The sequence below is a fragment of the Squalius cephalus genome (genome assembly GCF_949319135.1).
Source record: "Squalius cephalus genome assembly, chromosome: 16".
Taxonomy (NCBI): domain Eukaryota; kingdom Metazoa; phylum Chordata; class Actinopteri; order Cypriniformes; family Leuciscidae; genus Squalius; species Squalius cephalus.
In genome coordinates this window covers 7003876-7026936 of record NC_137137.1, presented here as the reverse complement: position 1 = coordinate 7026936, position 23061 = coordinate 7003876, and the positions used below count along the sequence as shown (strand labels likewise).

The window sequence follows — 23061 nt, the reverse complement described above, 5'->3', positions numbered from 1 at the left end:
TTAACAGATATTTACAAAAGTACGGGCTGACTAAACTGTGCCACTCTAATTCCCAAACAAACATGTATGTTGCATTTGCTTGAAGGCTATTAATTGACATGATATACTATAAAAAGTTGACAGTTTCACAGTATTGGCTACATTGGAGAAATGTTAGGAACAGTTGGGTTCACTTATGCTAATCTTATCACTTGTAATCACTCCTAAATGAGGCTTTTCTCTTTTTATTTGACTGTTACAAGCTTTTGATTCTGATTCACTCTTTTCAGCTTTTCATCCTGTTACTGTGTGATTCAACAACTTCTTAAATCTGCTAATAAAAATGTTTTGCTGTGCCATAATTCACTCCAGCCCACCTAGGAATAACATATTTTTTTTCCATTTTGTGAACTGATTATACTGAAAATTAAACTGTTCATGGCAATCTCCAGATCATTCCTATGAGACATACTGTAAAGCTTGTCCGAGTCAGCAACAGTAAACCACTAAGGTTGGCGGAGCTTAGCGAAGGGTCAACTGTGGATCAGCAGTACTCATTAGACTGCTTTCCTTGTAGCCTCATTTTTACTATTTAATTTCTGTTTATGCATTGGTATTTTATGTACAACTGTAATTATTTGTTTATTTTATTGTGGCACCTTTCCAGTTTCATCATGTAATTTAAAGTTAAGTTGTAAATAGTTCCTCTGTGAGTCTATTAACTGTAACTACAGTAGTGTCTAGTTTAACTGTATTATTACATTTTAAAGATTTTTGGGGTGTTTTTACATAACAGTAGTTTAGACATATCCAAACAGAATGACTAAGGAAGTTATAGTCATTAGAGTAAATAAATCCACCTGTAGGGCTTAATTAACATAGTTTAAGCAGACATTAGTATGACACTGATAAACACTGATAATGAGCTGTTTGAGAAGCTGTTCTTTTTTCGATTCTTTGCTGTTTAAACACTTGGGGCTTTGAATAATTGATATGATGTTTTAAAGATGCTGGCGACGTGGGGTCCTGCTGTGTCACAGTCAGCCAAGCAGTGGGATGGGGGGCAAGAGCAGCTAATTAAATATAAATGCTCAATTACTCCCCAGATTGGTGAAGGGATGGAGCGATGTTTCACAAACGATCTTGCATCTTCAGCAGACAGCTGTCTAACACTCGAAGAGTGAAAATGCAAAGTAGCTAGTTTCTAGAAGAGGACGCTTTTGATTATACAGCCTGGGGGAGATCTTTCTGTTTTCCAGCAAACACAATACATCATGAGCGGCTTACCTTATGAGACAAAGCAAAAAACAAAACATGTGAGCACAAAGAAAGGAGAGAGACAAGAAAGAGCGACATGGAAGAGAGGAAATGAATAACATTTAGGCAGCAATTTTTCCACAGTTTCCATATTAGTGTCTGTCCACATTCTAGAAAACAGAAATCAAAACTGAATCATCCTTTGATAAGCATTGCCTACAGGAGTGCTAATGCATATAAATAGATGATTCACATAAAATGTCATTGAAACCCTGAAAATAATGTCTTTTTTCTGTCTTGATTTAAAGCATCGCCTTACCTTGAAATCTGATGTACGCTATCCTTGACAACTGCGTTTTTGGCCCTCCGGGGATCAAAATCCTTGCAACAACTTTGGAATAAAAGCAACATTAAGCTCTTTGTTGGATATTTGTTGGCTAACGCTGCTGCACTATTGGCACAAATCACTCAAGAAATGTGAAACCAGAGACACTGAAATGATGCTACTGTTATTTAAGAAAACTGATGATGTACACAAAACAAAGCCTAAAACTAGAGAAAACTAGGGTTTAGAGTTTCTTTCTGTGGATCTAATGGCTGCTAAACCAATCGATACACTACAAGCTGTAAATGTTCTTCACTAACAGATACTCCATCTCATCCACAGCACCAGTGTAGGTACCATGCAGTCAAGCAGAAATGCATTTTCAGACCGCAGTCATTTAAATAGTAAAATGCTGTGTCCGATGAGTGCAGTATCTGTTTGTTTCATTTCTATAGTCAAGCTACACAAAATACACACACTCGCTGCATACCTTTTTTCTCATACTCTTTTTTTTCAAAATCTTTTTCTTTCTTTTTTTCCTTTTTCTCTTTTTTCTTTTTCTCTTTGTCTTCCCTGCTTTTTTCGATTTCCCCAGCCTCGTTGTTCCTCTTAATGTCTGCAGATATGGTTTACACCAGAGAAATCATGAGTATTTGAAGAAGAACTCGTCAGTCGTCACATAGAATTATTTTCCAGTTCATTTTATTCATTGTTTAAATCTGATAACCATACATGATTTGTTTTATGAAAACATAGTATTTTAATATTTAAAGATTTTGTTTCAGACATGTGGTTGGTGTGTGTGGATGTGGGGTGTCTTTAAAAGAACATTTAAAAAAAAAAAAGTTTGGGGTCAGTAAGATCTTTTTCTTTTCTTTTTTTTAAAGTTATTTACTCAGCAGGTATGCATTAAATTGGTGACACTGAAGACATTTATACTTCAGAAATAGAAATAAAGCATCACAGATTTTCACAAAAATATTAAGCAGCACAATTGTTTGCCTTCACAGGAATTAAATACATTTTAAAATATAGTAAAATAGAAAACAGTCATTTTAAATTGTAATAATACATGTAATTTCAAAATATTACTGTATTTAAAAAAATAAAAATAAACACAGCCTTGGTGAGCTTTAAAGATTTCTTTTTAAAAACATAAAAATTTCTTACCAACCCCAAACTTTTGAATGGTAGTGTATACTAAACTTTTTGAATGTTTCAGAAACCACAAAAGTTCAAAACAAGTTTGACAGAACGCATATTTGATGCCAAATAGAAAAGTTGAATACAGCCTGCCTGAACGCTTTATGTCAGGATCAGTATCGACAAAACAAATACTGTCATTATTTATTACTCTGGATATATAAAACTATTTTGTTTAAAAAGTCTTTTAAGGGATACAGTAGTTCACCCGAAATGAGAATTCTATCATCATTTACTCATCCTCTAGAACTCATATGACTTCCTTTCTTCTGTGGAAAAGGATTTCTTTCTTCTTTTTTTTTATTGAATATTCGCCAAAAAAAATCTTATTTTTTTCATATAATGAAAGAGAATCGTGAGTGAGGCTGTCATTTTGCCTAGCATCACCTATTGCGTTTCACAGAAGAAAGTAAGTCATACAAGTTTTGAACAAGACGAGGGTGAGTAAATGATGACAGAATTTTCATTTATTATTCCCTTAAGAGGGTTAGGCCTTTGGCTAACTGTTCTGAAGGCAATTAGGGTTGTGTAACACAGACTTCAGATTGTGCAGATTGTGCATTTAAAAGTGCATCGTGTAATTTGCACTTTAGCAGGAAATATACTTGAGATGTCAGAATTGCTGTGGGTACCTGGGGCTTCTGCATCTTTATCTTTCTTCTCTAGGTCTGATGCTGTTTTCTCCTCCTTGGTCTCAATGAGGGGAACCTCACTGTTTTCTCCTACTTCAGATGAAGGTTTACTGGCAGGAGCATCTTTATCTTTCTTTTCTAGGTTTGTTGCTGTTTTCTCCTCCTTGGTCTCAGCAAGAGGAACTTCACTGTTTTCTCCTACTTCAGATGAAGGTTTACTGGCAGGAGCATCTTTATCTTTCTTCTCCAAATTTGTTGCTGTTTTTTCCTCCTTGGTCTCAATGAGGGCAAGCTCACTGTTTTCTCCTACTTCAGATGGAGGTTTACTGTCAGAAGCATCTTTATCTTTCTTTCCCATGTTTGTTGCTGTTTTTTCCTCATTGGTCTCAATGAGAGGAACTTCACTGTTCTTTGCATCTTTGGATGGAGGTTTACTGTCAGTCTCAGCATCAGGTTGAGGAGTAGCATCAAGAACTGGAGCTTGCAGAGGGTCACTTGTCAGAAGAGGTGTGGCAATTGTAGGTGGGAGTATGTTGGTGGTGACTGTTTCTGCAACTGTTTTAACTGTTACAACCATATCAAGAGATGGAGCAATACCATCAGTGGCAGGAGCATCAACATCAGATGCAGAAGTTACAGGAATATCAGATGTTGGGACAATCAAATCAATGCCTGGAGAGAGTGCATCAACTGGCTTTATTGCTGCATCAGTTGAGGACACAACAGTACTTTTAACTAAGTTTACCACAGTATTTGCTGTAACCACTTCACGCGTGTCCACTGAAGAAACATCAGAAACAGGTGCCAGAGAGGTTGGCAGTTGAACGGTGCTAGCTGATGCTGAAGATGTTGTTTCAAAAGTTGCCATGGTTGCAGAAGGTGTTGTTGCCACGGTTGCAGAAGATATTGCTTGGGTGACCATATAAAGTGTTGTTGCAATGCCATCAGAGGATGAGGCAAATACATCAGTGACCTCGGGAAGAACAGATAGTGGATTTCTTGTAACAAAGCCAGTTGTTGCAGTGAGGGTGTCGGTTGCAGTGGTGGCCGCATCGGGTATCACATCTGGTGCTGCGGAAACTGTAATTGTGTACAGAGCATAAAGAGTCAGATATCTAAACTGTTCTGTCAAAAGCAGTAAAGATGCCTACGGATGCCATTACTGCGCTTTGGGCTTACATACTGTACATAATGGATGTTATTGTAGCGATTCAACCTTTCGTCATTTCCAGTTCAGCAGAAACGAGATACACAAGCCCTGATAGAATCACTTCCCCCTACTCGTGCCTCTGTCCAACTCTTCAAGGACAGGACTCGTTGCACTTTCCTGTTATGGTTTCATGTATCTATCTCTTTCTCCGTAAGTTCAATAAATTGGCCCCTTTTTGGTCTTCCTTACCATGACCTGGTCTCTTTTCTCTTATGAAATATTTAGCAGCTGCTCATTCAATCGCTATTCAGAAATAGATCTGAAAGAATTGAGCTCCGGCCTTCAGCTGAGCCCCGAACGCCACACCATGTGCTCTCGAAAGTGATTGTGTTTCACAATAACAGAGTATTGAATGATTTATCTCCCGAGGCTGGGCTTGCCATTTTCATTTTTAGTTACAGCTTCAGCGCCATTAGGTTCGAAAGGCGGACGCTACACACACCTGGTGCGTGAGGCAGAAATGGTGGGATAGGTGAGGTGGTGGCATTTTGTTTTGATTACACAAAGAAAGCGAAAAAATTTCACAAATGTTTCACAGTCACCAAAACTGAACACCTGCTGTTTAGCACGTCCAAATGGAAAGTCGACCTCCTTGGTAAGCAGAACTCACTGCTTTAAATGCAATAAATGAGCATATAAACATTGGAATGTTTTTTTTTTTTTTTTTACTTTTCACAAAAAAAATATGAAACTTTTTAAAAAAGAAATATGAGGCTCATATAAATGACTAAATCATCCTTTTTAGGTATTGAGTATTCTAGGCTCTTTGAAAGCGTGTAAAGATTCAAAGCGCCTTCTAATAGAATAACTGTAATGTATGCATTCTCACAACCAGGAGGGCAAAAGAACAAGACTCAAAGTATGGCTTTAAACATGCTCCCTGCTGAATATTTCACATCTTAATTAGTAACACAAGCGAGACAGAATAAATGAAGAATGTCTCACCTACATGTAAATAGATAGACACACGCTTGCATATATTATGGCTCATATCAAGGTTAAAATATCTTTGCGAACAGAGTTCTGATGGATTTACTCTTTAAAAATCAAAACTTTAATACTGGAAGACATTTAAAGAAAAAAGGTTCTTTGTGTATTATTGTCTTGTGCAAACTTGTCAACAAATTGTGATTGTGACATTTACTGGACTTTCACTTACCTGGCTGGTCAGGTGCCGTGGGTACGACTGTGAGTGTTGGACTAGACAGAGATGGCATCGTAGTTAAAGACGAGGTGTCTGTCTGGCTCGAGATGGTAGCAGCTGGCATTGTGGGCAGAAAGCTTGTCACAAGCAGCACTTGGGACAGTAGAATTACAGTGTTGAGTTGAGAGCCGAGAGAGTAAGTAAAGAGGGCCAGATACCTCCTACTGTTAACACCTCTATTTTTAATTTTAGCTTTGGAAAACATACTTGTACTTATGCAAAAGAATACAAAGCCTATAAAAAATACAAGTGGGTGATGTAGTGTACATCTAGCTTTGGTTGTATAATTTTCTAAATATCCTAAAGTTTAATGGCACAGTTTTTAGTTCCGAGCTATTTTTCAGTTTTAATAAATTAGTTTGATGATGACAATGATAATTGTTTTTAGATGTGATTACTGATTTTATTATCATACATTATTATATATTTTTTAATGACTGGTATAAATTCAACCACAAAGCTAAATCTGGGTGTGTTCACACTTGGCAGGTTTGGTTCAATTAAAATGAACTCTGGTGCAGTTGCTCTGTTAGTGCGCTTCTTTAAATATGTGTGAACGCTGCCATCCCAACTCTGGTGCACACCAAACAAAAGGACCGAGAACCCTGAAGAGTTGGTCTCAGTCTGCTTCCAAGCGAACTCTGGTGCGGTTCGACTGAAATATGTACATAACACAGACCAAACACATCTAAACGAACCAAAATGAGGACGTGATGTCACAAGATGCCACCCTAAAAAGGACAGAATGCCCAAGCATACCTGTTTTTTCTTGTCATAGACCTTATTCACAGCAGTGCCATATTTGATTTTTAATGGGAATGAAAGCGAGGCTGTGAGGGACAGACATGCATCTCTTCAATGGGCTGTACTGTTATTTAATGTGTTTTTGGATTGTTCTGCTCATGAAACACTGGAAAATATCTTTCCACGAAATTTCAGTTGACAAAAAACTCCCGACAATATAAGCTGTGGAAAATGTTAAGTAATCAAGGAGCTTTATACAGCTTTTTACAGCGGATGCCATTGGAAACACGGCAAGTCTATCCCTCACAGCCTCACTTTCATATCTGTCATGGCGCTGCTCTGAATAAGGTCTATAGGAGCTACGTTTCCCAATACAGAACCGCCATCTCCTCGCACTCGCAGCAGATCTTCGTTTGCATGTTTTTGCTGTTTTGCCTCCTTTGCACTTTTTATAAACTCTTCACACTCTTCTGAATCAACATGCACCAATGCTACAATTTTCTGTCATAATAATTTGTTCACAAACAAGTATTCATTACTTCAATGAGCTCATTGTTTCTGGCTTAAATTATTACATTGTTTAAATTAATGTATTTTTAGCTAACTGTGATTTGTATGTGTACATTTCTGAAATACAAAACTAAGACAGTCACCTCTGATAACAGATCACTCTAAATTGTAATGTGGACTCATGCATTTTCTGTAAAGCTGCTTTGAAATGATTTGTATTGTGAAAAGTGCTATACAAATAAATGTGAATTGAATTTAATTGAATTCACAAGTTTTCAGCTGGTAAAAATACCATCATATGTATGCACATACAATGAGTGCATTTAGCCCAACACACAGTGTTTTTTTAGATGTTCGGTAAGTTCTGTTGCAAAATATACGCCATAAAAGCTATTTTTTTGTTTTGTATCTTTAGGTTAAGTCTTAAAAATGACAGTGTGAACACTAAGCGAACCAGGCAATGTATAATTTTTGTTTTTGGTCAGGACCAAAAGAACCAAGAGAACCAAGACAATACAAGTGTGAACACACCATAAAACACCACAGCTAAGCAATGCTTGATCTTAAAGACACACTATGGTTAATCTACTACTAAACAGCAACGAAAAGGAACTTTAAAGTCAACATGAAATGATAATCAACCATATTTACTTTCCCAATACAAGATACAGATCTTATTGTAAGTAATTCAAACGTTTGTCTGGTCCAGTTTTCACAATCCAATTAATTCTCGACTTTCACCCCACATTTTCTCTTGCATTTGAACATACTGTTACCTTGAGAATCGCATCATATTGTGAACTAAAATGGATTACGAATGGCATTTCATGTGGACTTTCATGCAAAACAGGGAGCTAAGAGCACGTCTATTAAACAAGGCTTCATAAATCGAGACAGTATCGATACACCAGCAGAAACTGCTCAAATATGCTAATGTAGTCTCTGCTTGTGTCACCTGGTGTATTGGTGAGGGATTCAGGGATCACTGAGCCGCCTGTTGGAGCAGGAGGAGAAGTCGATGTGTCACTGGAGGTGGCCGTGTCTAGTCAGCAGACAGAAGGATGAGATTGCCAGTACAGGGATCAAATACCACGACAATATTGCCCATCAGAGCCTAAATCAGCCTGATCTCAGCTATTCGCTGACCACAAATAAAGGGCACCGCTAAAGGCACTTTACTGCAGCCCACAGCACTAAAGGGGACAAGCACTAGAGAAGGACTCGCACGCTTTTGATGATGTATGGATTTACCCATGACATCAGTCGATCATATACACTCTGTCATGTCCATATACTGCAATGATACTATATCTTTATGCAGTGATGGTTTCAGGTGTATATACCATGATACTGTTTGAATGCCATTTTATATACCATAGTATTACATGGTACTTCAAGGTACTTTCAACAATACTTTGGTATCTCCATCATAGTCAGTGTACATATACATTTTTATTCACTGATTTATTTGTATGTGTCATTATTGGATATTTGATTGTGCATGCTTATTTGCATCGTTTCATTCTGTAAATGTAAAAAAAAAAAAACTTTTTGATTGAATCTTAAAGGGGTCATATAATGCCATTTTTGTACAACTTAATATGATTCTTTAGGGTCTAAATGAAAAGTTTGTAATATACTTTAATTAAAAATTCTCATTAGTATTGTAAGAAAACACTCATTTTACCTGGTCAAAAACAGCTCTGTTTTCAGCACGCCATTTAAGTGCATGTGTCTTTAAATGATAATGAGCTTTGCTCACCCCCCCTCTGTTCTGTGGGGTGTTTTGAGTGTTGCCTTGACAACAGTTGAGGGTATATTTTGGAGAGAGAATGGCAGCGGGAGTCTCTGAGGACACATCTGTGCAACCGAATCAATTTGAACCGGAGTCGGACCCAGAACAAGATGACGGCCCTGAAGAAGTTCGAGAATTAAGGCTCGAACAGGACGTTTCTGAATGGTTGTTTAACGTAATGTCACTTTGATTTATCTTTGTATGTATTGACAGGGTAGAGTAGATTGAGATACGAACGCTATGTGTTTACTGATGTATACGTTAGTTCATTGACAGATTGATGTTACAGCTAATGGTCATGAAAAACTTTTTACGGTAAATGTAGGCTTGTCAGTGATGCGTAACGTTATCTATGCAGTGTTAGGTACAACTGTCAGGGCTGAAGCACTGACATGAGGTCACGGCAGGAATGTTTCTAGCAGTAGTTGAAGGACACCTAAGAATTTGTTGTAATGTATGTTTATGTCCAGTTTTATACTGACCCTCGTTTCTAAAGCAGTCTGGTGAGAAATGATTCGCGCAAACATGAAAGCATTGACGTTGATCGTGGGGAATATTCCCTTCGAAACAGCGGTTCGGATTTAGGAACATCAAAATGACTGCTGTGTTCGTTATTACACCAAGAACAGAACACCACAATCGCTTAGACGCCATTCTACTCCAGCGTATCAACAATGCGGACTATGATGACAGCTCGCTCAGGGCGGGTCTGTGTTGAAACGCTGCTGTCAATCAACAATCGTGGGAGGGGCGTCCGATCTTGTGACGTCACAAGATCGAACGGCTCGATTTGAGACAGGGGAAAACATATAAGGAGATTTAAAAAAAAAAAAACACTGGATGGATTTTTATCATTATATGATGGTTGTGTACAGGCACTGCCAACACACATTTCAGTACAATCAACTTGTAAAAGCGCATGTACCATTATATGACCCCTTTAAGTAAAGTAACACGCGCTCCTCAATGCCAGCATAATGCTAATCATCTCTGTCTATACCAGTATTCACAGTACTGTACATCAAACATGGAACGTGGCATTCGGCGTTTCATGCATGTTAGTCTATTTGCTGTCGTCTGTTTGTCTGTCTCAATAGGAGCAGGTGTCTTCCCTCTGGAAGAGGAATGACCATGTCAGCTCACACTGTGCTGGTGCTGATGGGAGCTTTGGGATTCAGCGTGGGCAGCCCACAGCGAGCACCGCAGCAGGCCGATACTTCCTGCTCTCAGGCATGCTGATGTTTTATTAAGGTTGCATCCCTCCCCAGTGTTTTCATAATTAAAGCATGGCTGAAGACACTGTTCCCTAATTCCGTGGGTTTATTGTATTTATATGGTTTGCAAATGAAAAATGGGCCATATTACTGATAGATGTTTTATTTAGTGTTGCGTCTGAGTGGCGTGGATGAAAATAATTTATGTCTCAGTCTCTGGGTAATAATTCAGTGAGAGATTCACTCAGGGTTTCATGTTCTATGAGATCGGTGTTGCATTTTCGAAATTATACAAACTGTTTTATATAAAGTGAACATATTATGGAAAATAGGATTTTCCTTTCTCTTTTGGAATAAAAGACTTTGATGTAATATGTTCTCTATAATACTCTCACTATGTAATGCAAAACTTCCTTCTATCAGGATAATTATGGAAAGTCATGGTGTTGATGTCAGAACCAGCGAGCAAGTCACACAGTCATACAGGTTTTGGAACATCATGAGGGTGAGTGAATGATTTTTATTTTGGGGTTAACTATCCCTTTAACATACCTGTATGACCGACCACTTTTACATGTTGGTGCTTTTTCATTATGTCGCACCAGTTTTCAGTTATTTTCAGTTTTCAGTTACGTTCAGTTCATTTCACAAACAAAGAGATTGGAAAATCATAACAGAGACAATTTACAGTATATACACTATACTGTTCAAAATTTAGGGGTCAGTAAGATTGAAAAAAATGTTTTTTAAAATTGATTGAAGACTCTTAAGCTCACGCAGGCTACATTTATTTGATCAAAAATACAGTAAAAACTCTAATATTGTTAAATATTTTAAAATATTTTAGTTAAATAATGTTCTATTTTAATACATTTTAAAGTGTAATGTATTGCTGTGATGTCAAAGCTGAATTTTCAGCATCATTACCAGTACCTTCAGAACTCATTCTAATATGCTGATTTGCCGCTCAAGAAACATTTCTTCATGTTGAAAACATTTGTGCTGCTTAATATTTTTCTGGAAACTGTCAAACATTTTTTCAGGATTCTTTGATTAATAAAGAAAGTTCAAAAGTACAGGATTTTTTAAAAGGTTTTTACATTATAAAGACCACTTCACACCAAAGGGCATACGTTTAATGATAGAGATAAAGTCCACACCATAATTATAACGATAACAGCACAGAGGAACAATATTGTTATAATCAGTTTAAAATATATTAATAATAATTTCCAACTGATGAATGACATGAAAAATATTGACAGCAAATCACAATCCCCGGCTTTATTGTCTGTTGCCATGGACGCTGATATATATTATAGCTGTCTTTTAAGTTATCATTCTTGGTGTGAACCCTTAAATGTCTTTAGTATTACTTTTGATCAATTTAATGCATCCTTGCTGAATGATTTTTAACAGTAGTGAATAGGGGTCTAAAACCGTTTCTGGTTAAAAAAAAATGTAAAAGTAAAAGAGCTGTCAATCAAATTACCTGTATGATATCAAATGTTTCACAATGAATCTCATATACCAGTATTTGCTGAAAAAAGACATTTTAGACATTTCAGTATTGTGGCAAATGTGTAAAATCATTGAATAGACATAGAGTGTTTTAGGAGTCTATGCATGTTCTTGTGTTCCATCTGTGCTATTTTTTATTATTGGTCTACACTGTTGTAAATGAGCTAGATTGACTGTATATTCAACATCATTTACGATGACGATTTTATGATGCCGTGTCAAGCATGTCCATTCACACAGGATGATCAGTAGAGGCATCCAGAGAGGTATTATCATCCAGTGCCTTTTAACAGGCTTCCAATGGAATTAGCCTCTCGCAGTACAGTCATGCTTTCTGGACAAAGACTGCATGTGTGTGAGAGAGCGAGGAGCTCCGTTCAGGGCCAATGAACAGGGAACGGGTAACAGGAGGGCAGGCATATGGCCACGGGGGGTTAACGTGAGAGCTGGAGCACGGGCAGATTTCTCGCGTTCACCCCCACCTGCCATCTGCCACCGAACCGGACCAGAACCAAAAGAGCAGGGCAGGCAGAGAGTGGCCAGATCTACTTCAGACCGCTCTCCTTCTCTGACCACATTAGGATGACAGAGAGAGACAAAGAAATTGTGTTTGTTTGAGAGAGATGAAAGAAAAAAAAAAAAAACAGACTTGCAATCTTGTGAATTAATGGCTCTCTTCCAAAATCTAGTAAGCTGAGTAGTTAAGGCAGCAAGCGTGCGCTCCTGCTGTTCCAAAACGTAAGCAGCATGATTGTGCTGCCTTCTAAGAAAACTCTTTTGGCCAGATTCTAAGGCAGTGTGTCAAAGGAAGCAATGCCAAAATGCATTGTGACAATTTATCCAAGATGGTGTAAAAAATGTGTGAGAAAAGTTGATTATAAATATCATTTATTTAATGCAAAAAAAAAGTATGGCTAAAAAGTTACATTTAAAAATGTTTATGTACCTATTACTCAATAGTAAAATATGCTATATATATTTATACTTGTTAGAGTTTCTTTAACAAAAGTCAGTTCACTATTTAGAACCTTCCTCTGGCAACTCTTTTCTAGTTAATAAGCATACAAGTCCAGCTCCTATCTACTTGAACGCTGTTTGTATATATGACCCATTAAGTCGCAGCCTATTTAGATCACTTATGAGCTTCCATTTCAGTTAACATGCTGTCTTAGAAGACAGGCGCCTATGTAGGCTGTAGACAGCAAGGAAGTTCACTTGGTTTTGGAACAGAGCCAGTTCCTTGCAGTAATTATGAATAATTTCAGCTTTATTACATACAGTTGCTCACTAAATCTTCTAGATGCTTCTCCCCATGCACTGCCTCAGACACTTGGGCAAGAAGATGTGCAATAACATTGCCCTTGCTGGATAAATGCATGAGGGTTATTTTTAGTGTGATGGGAGGCCCACAAGATTAATAAACATTCATCATCCATTTCCTCCAAATTCCTGCTCTCTGTCTTTCTCTATTGCATTCTCTCTCTCTCTCTCTTGCACTCTGTTTTCTGCTCTGTCTTCTCCTTTAGGACAGTGAGAGCTTTCTATCACAGTTTCCAAACACTCTATCCAGGAAAGAGGAATGGAATAAACCGTGCCAATCATATTTTATTCCTCATCCTTTCACACAGTAAAATTCAATAAAAATAAAATAAAAAATGATACTGGATAGCAGTAGGGTTCAATCCCAGGACTGTTTGGAGATCATTTTGGTAATGATGTCTTGATTTGGCCCTGAAGCGCATATGCTGATAACCTTCCCGTTTCAACACGACTAGGTCACAGAGGTCACGGCTGCTGCAGTCCTACTTGAACAACTAGATTTGAACCAAGATTTGCTTCCACATCGTAACTCATTCTGGCCAATAACTGCCGTCTGATCATCTTGTAAAGTGACCAAACCCATTTCGTTTTTTTAATATTGATGTTTATGGGTGGGTAAATCTGAAATCAATGATACAGTACATGCCACAATAATAGGCTGGCGTTCAATGAAGTGTAAAGTCATACATTCTGATTATTTCACAGACATGCAAAGTGTATTATACAAATACATATTTGGTATCTTGTTGATATGTGACTAACAAAGTTCTTTTGCATGAATTTTCCAATTAATTATGTATTATTTACTGCATACAAATCTTTAACATTTATTTAATAGTTTGCACTAAAAAAATTCTAGATGTTAGGATCCACATTAGAGCTAATGGTTTTTTTGTATTTTTTTTTTTTTTTTAAATTAACACTTTTATTCAGCAAGGATGAGTTAAATTGATCAAAAGTGTCAGTAAAGACATCTATATTATTACAAAAGTTTCTATTTCAAATAAATGCTGTTCTTTTGAACGTTCTATTAATCAAAGAATCCTGGGGGGGGAAGTCACAGTTTCCACAGAAATATTAAGCAGCACAACTGTTTTCAACATTGATAATAATAAGAAATGTTTTTTGAGCAGCAAATCAGTATATTAGAATGATTTCTGAAGGATCAGTTTTGCCAACACAGGGATAAATTATTAAAATATATTAAAATAGAAAAGTGCTATTTTACATTGTAATAATATTTCACAATATTACTGTTATTACTGTATTTTTTTAATCAAATAAATGCTGCCTTTGAGCATAAAGGACTTAAAACGTTAAAAATCTATCTGCCCACAAACTTATGAACTGTAGTGTAACTAAAAATACTGTCAATAGAAATTTCCAAAAGACATAGTCATAGATATGTTTTTATAATGTTACTATAAACTTTTGAGATTTTTACATGCCCATAAATCACTATTTAAAATGGTTTAGCATGTGCATGGGAGCCCAGTAATAACTGTCTGCCTCAAACAATATAATATTGCAAATATTTAAAGAGACCCTAAAGGGGTGATAAAAAAATATGAGATGGGAATTAAAATTATATGTTAATGCTTTTGCGTTCTCTTGCAAATGTTTTGAATTCCCCAGAGAAACTTTCCGTCCACTTTTGTGTTCTTTGTGAATAAATGCAGTTTCTCGGGGGAACGCAAAACATTTGTGAGAGAACGCAAAAGCATTGACAAATAAATGTTCCTCCCATTTCACATTTTATCCCCCTTATCATGTCCCTTAAGGGGCTCTGTAGTCATGTTATGTAGGTATATAGATTGTCCATGGGTGTGTTTGAAGCTGAGGCTAACTTTAATCCAGATGTCTTTCATGCAAAAGAAATATCTTACTCAAGTTTCATAATCTGAATATTGAGATTTCGGTAATGTCCTGCAAGAGTCCTTGGTCAGTGTCAGATTGTTCCATCATTCAGCAGAATGAATGAATTGGTTATGGATGATAAAATGAAACCACAAATTCTTTCCAGGGTCTAAAAATATTAGGAGTGACCATGAAACTTTTAGTACAGCACAAATTCGTCCTGTAACAGCAAACACATCACTATGTCTATTTTATAAAGGGACATCACACCTAAATCTCGGGAGAAAATCCTCTCTCACACATCATTAAACATACACAAAACATTACTTTTTGCGGACAAATGTTGCCAGACCTCGCAAAATATGCATTGCATGCTGCATGTGGAAGATTATTTCGCACCATTCCAAACAATCCTAGTTATTTCCAGTGAAGGTTATTAAATATTTTCAGCTTGGCAATGATTTAAAAAAAAGACATCACAAACTCTAAAATCAGGCCATTCTGACAGGCCCTAATAATATTGAATTATGGAGATATTTCAACATATTACTTTGAGTGAAATAATGTATTAATGTGTCTTCTGCATGTGTGTTTGATGACAGGCAGCGGGACCCTGAGGGAGTGTGAGAGTCCACGGCCCGACACACACTGAGATAAATTGTTCTCACTCCAGTGACTGTTATTCATTGGTCAGAGGTTGGGAAGAAGCACTGTGACGGTACCACAGTACAGTTATGGTTTCAAATGGTAATAATACCACATGCCAGTACTTGTGGTATATGGGCAGTTGACATGGCATGTAATTTCTCTTATATTTTCATTATTTGGTTGGAAACTAAACAAAAAAATAAATTTATTCAAAAACTTAAAATTTTTTTTTTATGCTGGCAATTCAAAGCTGAATTGTCAGCATCATTACTCCAGTCTTCAGACGATCCTTCAGAAATCATTCTAATATGCTTATTTGCTTATTAGCAAATACGTTTTTCAACAGTGTTGAAAACAGCTGTGCAGCTTAATATTTTTGTAAACTTTTTAGGATTCTTTTATATATTGGAAATAAAACTATTTTGTAACATTTACTCTCACGTTTGATCAGTTTAGTGCATCCTTACTGAATAAAACTACTTCATGTTCATTTGTCAACTACCCATACACATGTACCATGGTACTGAATGATTACCGTATCCATGTACTATGGTATTTACATGGTACAGCATCATGGTGCATGTCCTAAAATGCCATGGTAGTTTTTGGTACTTTTATGCAGTTCTGTTATCTTGTAAATAATCATCTTCTAGTTTACCTAAAGGTCTCTTCTACTGAACTCTGTTCTACTACTACAAGACCAACCTATTTTAATCTACAGAGCATCACAAGACAAACTACACTACTCTATTGACTTTAAAAAAGCTTGAACCTGTAAACGTGTCTACAGACGTGGATGGAGCCGGAGTCTGGGGTTCTGTGATTGGTTGGACTGACTCTGTGCTGGTTGGTGTTGAGTCTGTGGGTGGTGTTATGGATGGAGTTATAGACATTGGTACAGTGGCTGGGTCAAGCGTAACTGCTAGTGTTGGCACTGAGGATAAAAAAACAACATTACAGCCTGTTGAGACCAACATTTTCTTGCACCAAGTAATTTTTTTCGGGTCTTGGACTTGGCTCGTACACCAACTTGCGATGTTGAAGATTTGAGTAAAAGCGTAGTTTTTGGTGTCTGACATTGTCATATACCCTATTTACCCAACATTCTTACTAAATAATTACACAACCGAAAGGGTCAGAAAAAAGGTTTACAGAGATGAAGTGAGTAGTATTCAGCTGGTCATGTGATCTCATTATGGTATAGTAAAACAGCTTTTATGCAGCTGATATGAGTAAAATGTGCGCGTCTAAATAATTTGAAACATTTTACCATTCTTTAGATGCAAAAGTTAGTGATATCTGCGTCACTAGTATCACTAAAAATGGGAAACACTTCACCTTTAAAAAAAAACAAAAAAAAACAGAGTGCACCTTTAAGAAGAATCTGACTCTGTATTCCTCATGAGATCAGTCATCACCTCAGATTTCCAACAAAACAATATTAAACCACCACAAATGGGCAGAACTGCACTGAAATCTCCCATAACCTTGAGCAAACCCTCATACATCACAAGCCAGCATTAGAATGCTTTGCGTCTTACATCACATGAAACATTTATGAAGTAGAAAACTGTGGAAAAATGCATCACGCCATCAGAGTTCACAGTGACAGTTAAGGGACGGATTATAACCGACGTCTTGTTAACGACATGAAATAAAGAGGCTAAAAAGAGTGATGGCAGCAGGAGCGAAAACATGAAAACGACAGTCAGCGTATTCCGTTAGCATGCCACTTACTGCCAGATGTTCCCGACGCCTCACCTGCAAACACAAAGAGAGGAAGATAAAACAAATGAGAGAGTTTTACTCCTTTATTTTTGAAAACACTCTTGTGGGTTTATTATTTCTCTACCACTCTGGAGCACATCTAATATTAAAAAATACAGAAGCCCGCCTCGCTTTTGCAGGCAGTGAGCGTACAGTAGCCATGAACTGTACATTTCAACTATTCAATATGCCTATCTTCTTTTTATTGCGAAGTTACTTTGAAAGCTTTGTGCTATTCTGCTTTCCTTAGCAAGTGAAGATGCCCCAGTTTTCTACACTGTACGTAAATCATATGTTCTTCTCAGGTGTGTGCGCGTGTCTGAATATAGCAGGTGCATAATTCTTACAAATGTTCGGGGAGCCGTTGGGTGTGGGCAAGTATGAGCCGGGCTTCCAGGACTTGGCTTTGAAACCTCTCTCACAGGCCGAACAGTCTTGTCCAGTGGTGTTGTGCTCGCAGTCGCACTGAAGGGTCCCGTCACGGAGGGAGCACTGACCAGCGTGGAGGTTACACTTACACCTGTGAAAACAGGGAACAGCGGACAATTAGCACGCTTGTTACATCGCAGCCACAGGCAAGGGCGAAAGCTGCACCGCCGAGGACGATTCCCACCTTTTATTAGTTAGGGTCACCCGAGGTATAGCTCATTAGCTCACCTACTTGGCTCAAGAAATCAGCTAGGCTAATTAGTGGAGCCAGACACCATAGCGCACGGCTAAAACAGTACCTGTAGGGAATATTGTGGATTCTACAGATCTTTAGATCATGGCTGATGTGTAGTTAAAGAGAGGGGTTTTGGGCCAATGAGATATCACTGTGGGCGGGGCTATCCAGTACACCGCTGGTTCAGGCCTGCTGTTTTTTTTGCTTATCACGGCCGGTTTGGACAAAATCTCAGATTTAAAGGGATAGTTCACTTTGAAATTAAATTTTGGTATGTTTTAGCTTACCTCAAGGGCATCCAAGATGTAGGTGTCTTTTTTTCCGCAGTAGTTTCAATTTTGATATTTTTAGGTCAAACCGTTCTTGTCTGTCAGTCATATAATGCAGGTCTGTGGTCACTGTCTCAAAGAGCATGCACAGAGTCCAAATTAAAACAATTCCCCATCGTCCAAATTAAACAATTCCCCATCGTAAGTACACATTGATGGCCTAAGACACGAAACGAGCGGTTTGTGTGAGAAAACGAACAGTATTTATATCGTTTATATCTGAAGGCGCGGGCACTTCCTATTGTGTGACGTGTGCACAGACTGGTGCATAGATATATATACACTAGATGTCACCTCGTCCCAATGAACTGCCGTAGTCAAGGCGGCATCTATTGTATATATCTATGCACCAGTCTGCGCACACGTCACACAATAGGAAGCGCCCACGCCTTCAGATCACTTGGACGTGGCTGTGTACAAAAGGTAAAAACGATATAAATACTGTTTGTTTTCTCACACAAACCGCTCGTTTCGTGTCTTAGGCAATCAATGTGTACTTACGATGGGGAATTGTTTAATTTGGACGATGGGGAATTGTTTTAATTTGGACTCTGTGCATGCTCTTTGAGACAGTGACCACAGACCTGCATTATCTGACTGAGAGACAAGAACGGTCTGACCTAAAAATTTCAAAATTGAAACTACTGCGGAAAAAAAGACACCTACATCTTGGATGCCCTTGAGGTAAGCTAAAACATACCAAAATTTAATTTCAAAGTGAACTATCCCTTTAAGGCAGTGATCTTATTGCAGGTTGCTGTACACAACAAAAAATTATTTTCTTCCTCTATATTTTTTTGTTTTGTTTTCCAGTACAAATACATGTAACATTCTCAACAAATCAATATACATTACTTGAGAAGCAAAATTACATAAGATAGCAAGTCTTGTTTTCTGAAAAATGTATCAAAATTAACTGACTTTACTCTAAACAAGGGAAATGTCTGCCAAGGAGGTAAGAAATATAAACTTGTTCTCAATTTGAATTGTTTATTTTTCTTACCCCACTGGCAGATATATACACATATATATAGCAATTTTTCAGAAAATAAGACTTAAATATCTTAAGTAATATGCTTCTCAAGTAAATATGTCTGGATTTGTCATAATGCACTGGCATGTTTTGTTTTTAGTCTAAAGTTAAAATCTGGCAGTGCAGTGTTATTGTAACTATAAACTGTAAAAAAAAAATATATATATTTCACTTAGTTCATTTATAATTTAAGTATAATTAATAAAATTACTCAAACTAAAACTAATGCTAAATAGATATTAAAAATACTAATTACCATAATTTAAATGAAAACGATTTAATAGTATATACATAATACTAAAATAACACTGGTGTAGTAAGACAAGATACAATCTAGGAAAACTAGAGTTATGTAGTGTTGCTTTTTAAGGATTTTTAGATGCCTTCACTGGAAAACAAGTGAAACAAGTCATTTTTTATGGTGTGTGTGGTCCTGAAAACTTCTGTCCACTCTTCTAGATATTAGTGTAATATTAAAGTCTACTTTGCTTGATGTTTCATCATTATCAACTCTTCTGTTTGTAAGCACTATAGAGGCTGTTTGTGTTTGTTGTAGATGCGGGTGAGTTTGATTCTTTTTGTCTCTGATGTTGGAGATAAAACTCTGGGATCTGTGGAGACGGTAAACAGCTTCCGTCTGCTCTACTCCAAATATAGCAGCCATCTACTGGGGGGAAGGGAATACCTCGAGAAAGATGGAACGAACAAAAGAGAGAGAGAGTGAGTAATGATTATCGCTAGTAATGAGAATAAATGGGGGATATTGAGATGGCCTTGCCTTGTCTCTCCTTATCGGTTGCTTTATAAGAAAAATCTGCAGTGCTCCACAAAATGTCGCTTCCCTCCTTTGAGTTTATGAGGAATGCTCTGGCTATCTGACAGCCGAGTTTAAGGATAGTTGAGATTAAAGGTCTGGGGAGGAAAGCAGGTTAGTATGGAAATGACGACTTTTGCAATTACAATCTCTCTAATCAAATGAGTGTGTAAATCCCAATGCTTCGGATTTTTTTTTCATGCTCACTAGAGCGAACAGCAATCCATTTGCATGAAATATTTATGAAGCTGACCTATATATTTCCATGCGGACACCCCATAACCAAACCTTGTATTGCTGTATAATGAGGTCATACCTCGCCCTCTGAAGTTTCCCATGAAAAAAGTGATGCTATCCCAACACGAAACTCCGGAATAAAATGCTGTCTTGTGCCTTGCTAGATTGCTGTAAAGCTATTTCTTGTTTGCATGTTTAAATGTTTTTTTTTTTCCCCCATTTAAGCATGAAAATGAAACTATACGTAATCTTAATTAAACACAGTGCACTGCATCCTAGTGCATATCTTAGTATGTAATTGTAACTTTAAAATATATATATATCTGTTTCCAACCTGTCTGTTTCCACACCCTCTCGTTTACTACATCTCAAACATGTGTGATTTTACTTCATTTCATTTACTTTAATTAGGTCTTTCTTCGAAAGCCTGAGGAAACAGTTAGACTTCCCTCTTGAGGACTTTAAGCCATAATTAAAACCCAGTGTCAATCACACACTCATTCATTTGGCTGTTTCTCCAAGACCAAGTGCCTATCAAGCTCCTATCATGACAAATTAATCAGCGGCGGACCACTTCGTTTCGGAGATCCTCGCCTTAAGGGAGACCTCTCTACTTTTGTGAGACAGCGCAGGATCTCAGACGAACGTTAATCAATTAAAGCACGGCAGGGTCTCATATCAATTTCTGACCAAATCCAGTGTGTGGGCTTTACAATCCTCTTATGTACAGATTGAAATTAGGACTCATCCTGTGAGGAGCGCTGAGAAACGGATGAGAATGAGTCTTTGAATAATGTAGAGCACCGCGAGCAGATATAGATGTGTTCTCAAGAGCGTCTTGCTCCATGTGTTTATTTTGCTTGGGTTGCATATTTGGGTGTTGATCCATCTATGGGCACGTTTTTCTTCGTGTCTTGGAAACTTTTTACTGTCTCATCATGTGCACTACTATTCAAATGTTTTACTGTATCATTGATCAAATAAATGCAGCCTTGCTGTGTAAGAGGATTCTTTGAAAAATATTTAAAAATCGTACCGCATACACCAAACTTTTAACCGCTATTTTTCTAATTCCTTTATACTGTAGATTTAGTTTTACTCTTGCCAGACCCAGAAATTCCATCATAAAAATATTGCATTTTAAAAATTAAGAGATTGATTCAATCATAAAAATTTCACTACTGAAAATTATTTAAATAATTTTTTTAGTGCAGTTACATCCCTCAGCTGTTACATCATTTTAACCACAACCAATTTGCAATTAATTGTTTATTATATATATAACGTTTGCAGCTTCAGAGAAAGTGTGATGTGTCAAGAAAAATCGAAGTAAATAATATAACTATTACTTTTGTGGTATTATGTTTTATCATTTTAAATCGAGGTTTAATTTTGTCAAATTATGCAAAAGTGTGAACATATAATGTGTGTATATATGTATTTTTGTTTACATAAAATGTTAGTTACAAAATTAGCACTAGCAAGACAAAGGAGTCAGACATTTATAAAATGTAATTTCCACCAATATGAAATGTGATGGAAATGACACTGTGGTGGAAATGTTCATGATGTAAAAAAAAACTGCAGAAATGATGATCAATATTTATACATTGTCAGACATTTTCAGACTAATATAAGGTGAATGAAAAGTGTTTTAAAAGACTAAACATATGAATGAAAGTGTTCTTAGTCAAAGCAACACCCAATGAAGGTGCATTCAGCACACTTAAACATGTGTTAAATCAGGACTTGCATCTCAAACAAAGCCAGATTAGTCGCACCAGCGACTAATACAGGGCAGCTGCGGGAATCTAACATGCCGCGGAAAAAAAAAAACAGCGCTTGAAGTGATTCAAGGCCTTGGCAAAAACAACCCTAAAAAGAAATCTGTCTGGTTTGACAGCTGAATAAATGCCTGCTGGCGTTTTGTAAATGTGCATGGATAGTGAGTGTGAAAACTGCAAGCGATACGGACACTAGCTTGCAGATTGGTATGCATTCCTCATCATCATGAATATTCTAAATTATTGACACATCACCAAAAAAAAAAAAGCCACGTAGACAGGAAAGTCTTGTGATTAAAAACCAAGGACAGAAGAAATCATTTGTGATGCTGTTAAGGACAGAGAGGGCAAGGCCATTTTGCTCTTATTAAAACGCTGGCATTATAGGGTGGATGAACCGGCCCGTGTGCATTTTTAGCGCAGAATGCAGCAAACCAGGCAACCTCTCTGCAGGTTTCAGGAGAACAGCAGGAGGCTTCCTGGGTCTCGGTAGGCAGACGAAGTAACAGCATCTTTTTCTGGGGTGAATCTGTGTCGATCCAGGGCAGCTATATCCAGACACCGCAGGGCTGGGACCCCACTGCTCGGGACAGGAACAGATCTCATGGGCACGCTTGCTGCCAGGCTCTGCTGTTGGGATAGGATCAAACCCCTATCTGGCCATCTGTGACTGGAGAATCAGGAGTGTGTGATAAACATATGGCCCTTAATGCTCCGGCAAAACAGAGGAGCTAAAGGAGAGCACCAGTACTAACTAGTCAGCTGTTGTGGATTCTTCTCAAAGCTTCAGACTTGTGAGCTGCAAGTTGCGTTGGAAAGGCCTGGGAAAATGTAGCCTTCGCCTTCAATGTAGATGTGTAAACATCAAATAATTAGGGAATTTCAGTTGCAGTTCTGGGATAATTGCTGATCTAGGTTCAGTTTCCCACCCTAATGTAATTGCTGACGTGTAGTCTGCATGCACAGAATCACCCACACACAAATATAAACATAGATGATGATGATGATGAATCT

General features: G+C 37.5%; 2 protein-coding genes and 1 long non-coding RNA gene across 3 annotated transcripts in view; 1 reads left to right on the top strand and 2 right to left on the bottom strand.

Moving 5' to 3' along the window:
• ntng2a (netrin g2a) overlaps positions 1-23061 on the bottom strand; it is a 62964-nt gene that overhangs the window by 4991 nt on the left and 34912 nt on the right. Inside the window, exons 4-5 of the mRNA XM_079897229.1 lie at positions 17534-17706; positions 17157-17180 (exon numbers count right to left, since the gene is read on the bottom strand). Of these exons, the coding sequence (XP_079753355.1) occupies positions 17157-17180; positions 17534-17706 (197 nt within the window). The remainder of the gene's footprint in view (positions 1-17156; positions 17181-17533; positions 17707-23061) is intronic.
• Positions 1674-16541, bottom strand: LOC307174333 (uncharacterized protein; the record flags this gene model as incomplete). The annotated part of the gene is made up of 6 exons (XM_079898094.1): positions 16192-16541; positions 8020-8106; positions 5766-5867; positions 3397-4476; positions 2052-2177; positions 1674-1687 (listed from the first exon to the last, which is right to left on the bottom strand). Exons 1-6 carry the CDS (start codon positions 16502-16504, stop codon positions 1674-1676), a joined length of 1722 nt encoding a protein of 573 aa, XP_079754220.1. The 5' UTR covers positions 16505-16541.
• Positions 8889-15541, top strand: LOC307173806. Its single transcript, XR_013823909.1, has 3 exons — positions 8889-9024; positions 10497-10578; positions 15374-15541. It is a non-coding gene; the product is annotated as an uncharacterized lncRNA (long non-coding RNA).